General features: G+C 45.2%; 1 protein-coding gene across 1 annotated transcript; it reads left to right on the top strand.

Annotated features, from left to right (window-relative positions):
• On the top strand, window positions 1–6,017 carry hoxd3a (homeobox D3a). The gene is made up of 4 exons (XM_076170105.1): window positions 1–569; window positions 2,427–2,477; window positions 4,202–4,757; window positions 4,962–6,017. The coding sequence occupies exons 3-4, from the start codon at window positions 4,304–4,306 to the stop codon at window positions 5,708–5,710; spliced, it is 1,203 nt and encodes a 400-aa protein (XP_076026220.1). The 5' UTR covers window positions 1–569; window positions 2,427–2,477; window positions 4,202–4,303; the 3' UTR covers window positions 5,711–6,017.
• Window positions 6,018–8,631: the final 2,614 nt, after the last annotated feature.

Here is an 8,631-nt window from a genome sequence, read left to right as displayed (position 1 = left end):
CTTACGTGTGTGAGGGTGTGTGTGTATGTGTGTGTGTGAGTTGCATTGAAAAGAAATAAGGCAGTGGGAGAGATTTTCACACAGTTGAGATGAGGAAATAAACGCCACCCTTTATCAAAATGGATCGGTGAGGTATAAGGCCGAAGCTGCGGCTGCATGAGGGGGAACCATCACGTGAACAAATATGCTTTGTATCCGCACGCCAGCGCCTTGATTTGTCATCATAAAGCTTCCGAAACAGCCCAAATCCTTAAATCTTGCAGGCCGGTCTGCATGCGTGTGAATCCCCGTCTAATCCCAGCCGGGGGGGTGATTGATTGCCAGGGAATTTTTTTCTGGAATACCGGACACCTCGTTGGCTTTTTATTGGTAGTTGAATGCGAGTCCCTTGCATTCTATCGGGAATACTGTCTCCTCTGGTATATGGAAATGTCTGAAAAACAGCAAGATCAGGTTTAGGACAGCATTGTCTCCAGACAAAGGGTGAAGGATTTATTCTAGAGGCTGCTGTGTGCGTGGAGAGGAGAGGAGCTGAGCCTGAGTGGGGCTGATGATGAATTGATTCGCAGGTAAGCAATTGCGTGGCAGAATACAACCTTTAACCACCGGGTTAATATAATGCAAGAGAATAAATGTGATTTATTCCGTTGGAGAGGCAGATGCTTATTAATTTCTTCGCTTCCTGCGTGGATCGGGAGTCCACAGCTGCATTTCCACGGCGAGATTGATAATTTCCAGCATCCACGGTCACTTTATTATCGACACTTTGAGCCTTTAGTGCCCCGCTGCTGCTCGCTGGATGTGTTTTTTCTTTTACATTCGGAGGGAAAAAGCGACTCAAAGCCACAAGAAGTAGAGGAGGAACTTTTCATTTTGACTCTCGGATCGTAAATCACATTAATTTGTTGTCTTATCGTCACGGCGGCGTTGGCCGTGATTTATGTGGTTTCTGCTGTATGGCTTTGTTAAGCTGCAGCCTGATATTATACATACATGCACTCAGGCTGCAGCTCTGACGGCTCACACACACAAAGAGAATTATTTACACACAAAACTCCTCGGATTATTGTTATTTTTTTGCTTTTTATTGCAGATTTTCATTTTAAAATCAGGTTTTCTTATTGGGGTGTGTGATTATAGGAATAAAGCTCAGGGCCGATTCACCATCAAACACACTCAAATGTTGTGTTTAACGTGATTATTCCATATTTGGGTCAGATTCTGCTCGCTGCTTCTCTTTCATAAAGTCACGCGCTGCATCTTATTAGCAATTATTCCTGATTCTGCTTCTTTTACTATTTTATTTTGGAAGAATCGTCACATTTATTATAGAAATCAACTAAAAGAAGCAGCAACACAATCTAATAAAGGCGCTATAGGAAATATTACATTTTATACAGGGGAATAATTGACGTTTAATCTGAACCAATCAGAACGCAGAGCTGATCCATTTATTCTGCATTAGATTACAAACATTTTATCATTTTGTGAATATTTAAATCAAAATATTTTTGGGATTTATCGGGATTCAGCCGCATAAACGCTGCAGCGAGACACACACACACACACACACTCACATATAGAGTCCTGCCTATTGTACGGACCAAACTTACCGTAACAACGCGTAGGCGAAAAACATTGTTGTTTGAAAAGCGGACCATGTCTGCGACTAGCAACCCCGGCGTGCTCAAAGGCACTTCAGGCGCAGAGTATCGAGCCGTTTAAACAAACTGAAAACATCCACACATGGAATAAAAACACATCTCCAGTTTGTGTAATGCAATGAAATAATCCTTAAAAGAGCAAAGAACAAAATGAATAATTTCCAAATCGGGCCCAAAGTAGTAAACAAAGCATTTTTTGTAGGTAAATACTGAGTTTCTGTGTTATTTTAAAGCGTGATTCTCCTTAAAATGCAGCACCCGGAGCTCCGCTTGATGCTTTGACTCTTCCTCCAGGCTCTGTGTGTATTTGAAGCCAAAGTGCTCGTTGTTCATTAAACTTTGACAAAATGCCGAATGACCCAAAGGTCACGCAAAAAGCTTATGAGTGCTAAATATTTGGGTGAGCTCTTTGTATGAAAGTGCACATGTAGGAGTTTCTGACTGAAGCAGCGCCACATGCTGCACTAACTGAGACAAATACGTCATATATGTTTAATCCAGCAGCAGTGGGACAAATGGAGCACAAAAAGGGACACACAAATATAAAAAGATTAATATAAAAATCGCGTAAAAGTCATTAAAAATGGGTTTTTGATTGCTTTTATTCGATTTAATTCTTGGTAATATTGAAATTTAAAACAAATAAATGAACGAGGTAGATTTATATGACATTTAAAATCCAAATAAAACACAATAAAAATAAATAAAAAAGTCTCTCGTGCTTGTGTAAATGTGTAATGTGTTGTTTCTTCTGTGTTTCAGGTCGAGGTGGGAGCAGCGTGAGGGAAATAAAGGAGATTTGCGCAGATTTCGGTGAGTAAAAGACGTTTAATGAGGCCGAGAGACACCAGCAGCAAATTAGCGACAAAGTGAGAGAGCGATCCTTCACCCGGGCTCCGTGTCCGCGCTCCCACACCTCCACAGGGGGATCCGGGGCTTAAATCACTAAAACAGACGGGAGCGATGGATGGCCGGACGCGGGCGGGTATATTTATCTGCAGAGGGCCGGAGCGCCATTGTGGTGCTTAGAGAGAGAGAGAGAGAGAGCTTCCACAGAGCCGAGAGAGCACTTAAACGCATCGGAACGTTTAAGAAAAAAATACGCACAGTTTGGCGATGAATACGTTTTATCGCGATTTAATCCAACATTTTCCGGGTTGGAGCTCCATGCAGGTTCCCTCAGTTGGGGCTTTTGCGCACTGCTGAGGGTGGAGGCTCTGTTTTATAAGGCGGCGGTGGGATTCTTGTCCCTGGGCTTCCACCTACGCGTCTCCTTACACACTCGTGAGGCGTGTGGAGATCTGAGGAGTGTTTTGCTCTCAGGCCGTTTACAACCACAACATTTGCGGTCATAAATTCTGCCGCGGTCCACATTGACAGGTGCGATTGTTATGCACGGAGCGAACTGCGAGTCTCTTTAAAGCCACCGACATATATACAGTCACACACACACACATACACACACACATAAACCCAAGACTCTATACCTACACGTTTAATACCTTCAGCAAATTACACAATTATTCATCATGTAGACAAAAAAGTGTGTATTGTAGTCTAAAATAGCTTTAAATATTTTCAAATGTTTATTTTCTGAAACATTTTGATGTATATATTTATACTGAGGGAGTGAAATATGGTTTATACATATGGATTGAGAAATGGGTTTATGATACATTGAGCTCCCACCCCCAAGTCTCTCTCTCTCTCTCTCTCTCTCTCTCTCTCTCTCTCTCTCTCTCTCTCTCTCTCTCTCTCTCTCTCTCTCTCTCTCTCTCATGCACACACACCCCCACATATATCTTTATAAAGCATGTGGCAAAATGTTAGGAATGTACACATCCATCAAAATTCATAACAAAAAAAAAGGTGTGTAAGATGAGTCCATGTGTGATCGTGTGTGTATAAACATGTGATCATGTGCAGCCTTGGTGGGCTATAGGCTACTATTACTGCTCCAGGGAACAATGCATGACGGGGTTTGTCAGGTCTTGTGATTAGTGAAAAGGGTATTGTGTGTGTATGTGAGTGTGTGTGAGTGTGTGTGTGTGTGTGTGTGTGTGTGTGTGTGTGTGTGTGTGTGTGTGTGTCAGATGCTGATTCAGCTTATTTCTTAGCCTCCCAGAGGGTCCTTCTTTAGCTCAAGTTAAACTTTAACTGTTTTGTGCCAGAGAAGATTGGGGCCCATGGTGCTGAATGGGAGCTGAGTCTGAGTGTCACACACTAGTGAAGGGACAGTTGGTCATTTGATGTTTTAACACTCCGGGCCTGTATGTGGCAACCAGTGTGTGTGTGTGTGTGTGTGTGTGTGTGTGTGTGTGTGTGTGTGCGTGTGTGTGTGTGTGTGAGAGGGGGAGGGGGAGGGGAGGGGGGGGGGGGGGGGGGGGGGGGGGGGGGTTATTGACACGTTAGAGCGCAGTGTCTGCTGTTTGTTTACCTTCCATGTTCTCCCACAGCCTTGGGAGTGATATTAGGGAAGGTGTGTGTGCAGAATAATGAGCTTGGCCTTATTCATTCATGTATGTTTCCCTTTATAGGTCACAGACTGGAGCAACGGTGGGAAACACCAATCACGTGAAAGATCAACACCCATGCCATTGGATAGAGTTGAGCTGGCTTCTTGGCTTTGAATCCCCAAAATGCAGAAAGCTACTTACTACGATAACGCAGGACTTTTTGGAGGCTACACTTACCCCAAACCAGACTCCTACAACAACTACGGCCCCGCTCACCAGTCCTACCCCGCCTCTAACATCGAGAATGACTACCAGGGCTCAGTGTGCCCCATACAGACCCCTGCTGTGCGCCCGCCGACCCTCAAAGACAATGAGCTGAACGGAGACTGCATGCGGCAGGGCGGCAGTCAAAGCGGCAGCCAAGCAACCAGCATCGGGGAGCAACAGCAGCAGCAGCAAGCGCCTCCGCTGCCCGCCTCCTCCCCGGGCTCCAACACCTCCGCACCGCAGAAGAAGAAGTCCCCGTCCAGCAGCGCCTCCAACACTGCCACGCCGGTCATCACCAAGCAGATCTTCCCCTGGATGAAGGAGACCCGGCAGAATGCAAAGCAGAAGGGCAACAACTGCGCCTCTGCAGGTATAGTGATGATGATGATGAGAATGGTGATGGCGATGATGATGGTGTGTCTGTGTGTGTGTGTGTGTGTGTGTGTGTGATGGGGGACACTAGGCCCTACAGTTTCCCTGTGTTACACCTTTGTTGCGTCAGTTTCATTGTGCTGCAGTGTGAGCTGATGTATTAATAGGTGTGTGTGTCTGTGTGTGTGTTGCTGGTTTACAGGTGAGGTGAGTGATGAAAAGAGTCCGCCGGGGCCTGCGTCCAAACGGGTCAGAACTGCTTACACCAGCGCGCAGCTAGTGGAGCTGGAGAAGGAGTTTCACTTTAACCGGTACCTGTGTCGGCCCCGCAGGGTGGAGATGGCCAATCTGTTGAATCTCACCGAGCGACAAATAAAGATCTGGTTTCAAAACAGGAGGATGAAATACAAAAAGGATCAGAAATCGAAGGGGATCCCGCACTCTCCCCTGGGGCACTCCCCGGACCGGAGCCCGCCGCTCACCGGGCCCAATCACATCGGATACTCCGGCCAGCTCCAGAACGTCAACGGCCTCAGCTACGACGCGCCCTCGCCCCCGTCCTTCGCCAAGCCCCAGCAAAACATGTACGGCTTGGCTGCGTACACGGCACCGTTGGGCGGCTGTATCCCGCAACAGAAGCGGTACCCGGGCGCCGAGTACGAGCACCACGGCATGCAGAGCAACGGCAGCTTTGCCAGCGCCAATTTGCAAGGCAGCCCCGTGTACGTGGGTGGAAATTTTGTTGATTCTATGCCAGCGTCGGGCCCCATGTTCAACCTCGGCCACCTCCCTCACCCCTCATCCACCAGCGTGGACTACAGCTGTGCCGCTCAGATCCCGGGGAACCACCACCACGGACCCTGCGACCCGCACCCCACGTACACGGACCTCACCTCTCACCAAGCGTCTCAGGGACGGATTCAGGAAGCGCCTAAACTCACGCATTTGTAATATGTGGTTCCTCTGTGTGTGTATGTATGTGTGTGTGTGTGTGTGTGTGTGCGTGTGTATGTGTGTATGTGTGTGTGCGTGCCAAAATTACGTTGCGCTCTTTTTATTACCTCACTAGTCTAATAACTTACGCTCCGAGAGAGTCGTGTGTATTATTACAGTATTATTGATATTACTATTAATGCTATTGTGTCATTATTTTCTAAATAATACAGCTTTGTCCTTTTGTTTCCCCCCCTCTTGAATATTTGGAGGTTTTGTCGGTTGTTCCTTTTTATTTCTCAAGTGCAATGCGCAGTTTATTGGTTTTTGGGGGGGCTAAGGGAGGGGGGGGGGGGCGGGGGGTGTGGGTGAGGGATGAGGGTGGGGGGAGTAGGGTGGGGGGGCTGAATAGTTCATTCCGTTACTTGAAGGTAAGTCTTGTAGATCACGACAGTAGATGCTCATCTTTAGCGAGAGAGGGAAGAAGAAGAAGAAGAAGAAGAAGAAGAAGAAGATTTATAGGGATCAATTTCTGTCTCGTTTGTCAGAATCTCCATCCTATTTATTTATTTGTTGTTATATCTCCTTTATTTTTTAAATTTTCCTTGCATAATCGTTTTCTTACTAGCCTATAACATATTTATTATTTAATGACCTTTGTATTGCACATTTATTTATCGTTTATATTGGAGTATTTATACGTGTGGAATTGGTCTTTTTTTTTGTTGTGGTAAGATTGGACAGATCAGTGCACTTGGACGCGCAGGCAAAACAGGGTTTGGTAACATGCTGACTGGCGGTGTATCGATGTAAATCTGGGACAAATGGGGCATTTTATAGTGTATAAACGCCACTATATGTCCATGGTTAATCTTGTGTCAGATCTTAAGCAAAACGTAGACTATCGAAGTATCAAATATTATACACACCAGCATGTCATTTTTGTAGTCCATTGCTATTTCTTCTTTGACTTGCATTGTTATTCGATTCAGTTGGATATCCATAAATTTATGAAACCCTAATGATATTGAAATGTTATATTTTATTGTGTTTAACATTTTGTAAATAAAGTGCTCAAACGTATACAGTGGCAGCATTTTTCCTTTATTTCCCCTTTTATTTTGTGAAGCCTCCGAGGAGGAAGAGGAGGAGGACGAAGGCTGATTATTTTAATTCCTCAGTGAAAGTGAATTCCCTGTCAGGTAAACAGCACGGAGCGTTATTGACTCGCAGCTCTCTACTGTACAGTCCAAACAGAAAGGGAGGAAATCAATAATGAGACAGCAGGACATCTCGGGCTCATCAGAGGCTCGATGCCGCCGATGCAAAGTGCATTTCACTGGAATAGAAACCCAACGGAGATTATCGATGCGTTATTCCAGGAGCAGAGCGAGTCTAACGGGCTTATTACACCTCCGCCATGTCACCTATCATTTTTTTTTAGACTCGACCACATGATTAGCCTGCACGTTTTCCCCCCTCTCTCCCTGTCTGGAACGAGGGAATAAGCTTCATTATCCTGCAGGCCGAGGCTTATAATCGCTGCTGGTGTAATGATTGTGCATGGAGAGAGGAGTCATCCAAAATGTCTCCCCTTTTTTGGTGGGGGGAGAGTTAGAGAAATGAGCTCTGGATGATATTGGGCGGTAGGTTAGAGGCTGACGGAATAGACAGAATAACATAAGAAGAAGAAGAAAGAAGAAGAAACACTGGGAATGATGCAACGAGAGGGGGGGAGAGAGAGAGAGAGAGAGAAAGAGAGAGAGAGAGAGAGAGAGAGAGAGAGCAGTCCATCCTTTATTGCTCCTGGAGAGCCATTTCAAAGCTCATTAATCAAAAGCTCGTCGCTTTCAGGCTCCTCGCTGATCCCTCCTCCTTGTGAACAAAGCATTTGCATTCCAAATCCAAGTAACACATTTCAAACCGAGCAGGCCAATCTCTTTGGGAAGGAGCCAGGGAAACCTACTGTGCTCCCGTTTTTAAAACCATCTATCCTCCGCTCTAAGAGCATCAACACACACACATTTACTCACACACATGCACACACACACTCAATACACTCCTCTGTAATATCAGGAATCACCAGTGACTTGGCGTTGGTGCAGGTCCAAAAAAGTTTCACCCTCAATTGAAGTGTGCAGGTTTATGATCGCAGCCCTCCTTTCAGACAGCAGCAGACAGCAGGTTTATACAGCGAGGATCAGATCCCATCATGTCCTGATTCATCACTGCTGGAGCCTGCAAATCATCTGAGTGCATGGCGGCCATTTTAACCCTGCTGAGCCCCCCATTCCCCCAGACCCCCCTCTCCTCTCTGAGTCTTACATATTACACTATAGTGTGAAAACTCTCCTCCAACGAATTATGTTAATTTTATTCCAATAAGTTTTAATAGAAAGTCATTTTCTGTTATCTGCCTCAGGCCTACTTTGCTTTATTATTGCCACTAATTTCCAGAAATTCCACTTAAAATACTGGAATGATTCAGGGCGACTGGTACAAGCAGAGGGAATCTTTATTTTTAGTTGGGCTTTTTTAGGAAATACATTAGAATATGCAAATATATATTTTCGTTTTAATGCCCCAGTGTGATTCCAGGCTCATCCAGGCAGGTTTGACACAAGACAACTGCAGTAAAAGTGCAGAAAAATGAGTCAAATTGATGAACAATAAAGAGAAAATGATGGAGAAAAAAAAGGAAAAAAAACTGATTCATGAAATGGATGACGTCAAGCTTTGAGGGATGAAACACACACAAGTGAGCTGCAGTGTATTTTAGATTGTTTCCTTGTCATCAGTCAGTGAGTGTGAATTGGATGTGCAAGTTTAAGATTCAGGAAATTTACCAAAGGAAGTTTCGCCTCATTTAAAAATAACAGCAGCAGAGTTCCTTTGATAAGAAACACAAAAGTGCTGAATGGTGAAATCAAACCTGTTCG

The sequence above is a fragment of the Genypterus blacodes genome, unplaced genomic scaffold, assembly GCF_046128005.1.
Source record: "Genypterus blacodes isolate CSIRO-AG114 ecotype Tasmania unplaced genomic scaffold, CSIRO-AGI_Gbla_v1 ptg000214l_1, whole genome shotgun sequence".
NCBI lineage: Eukaryota > Metazoa > Chordata > Actinopteri > Ophidiiformes > Ophidiidae > Genypterus > Genypterus blacodes.
The sequence above is the reverse complement of the archived record's forward strand: the minus strand, read 5'-3'. Positions and strand labels throughout refer to the sequence as shown.

What these genes read in the sequence shown, in the direction of transcription:
- hoxd3a (XM_076170105.1), top strand. Translation starts at nt 4,304, where the DNA reads ATGCAGAAAGCTACTTACTACGATAACGCAGGACTTTTTGGAGGCTAC. An exon ending in CAACAACTGCGCCTCTGCAG is followed by an intron (nt 4,758 to 4,961) that starts GTATAGTGATGA and finishes GCTGGTTTACAG; the next exon opens with GTGAGGTGAGTGATGAAAAG.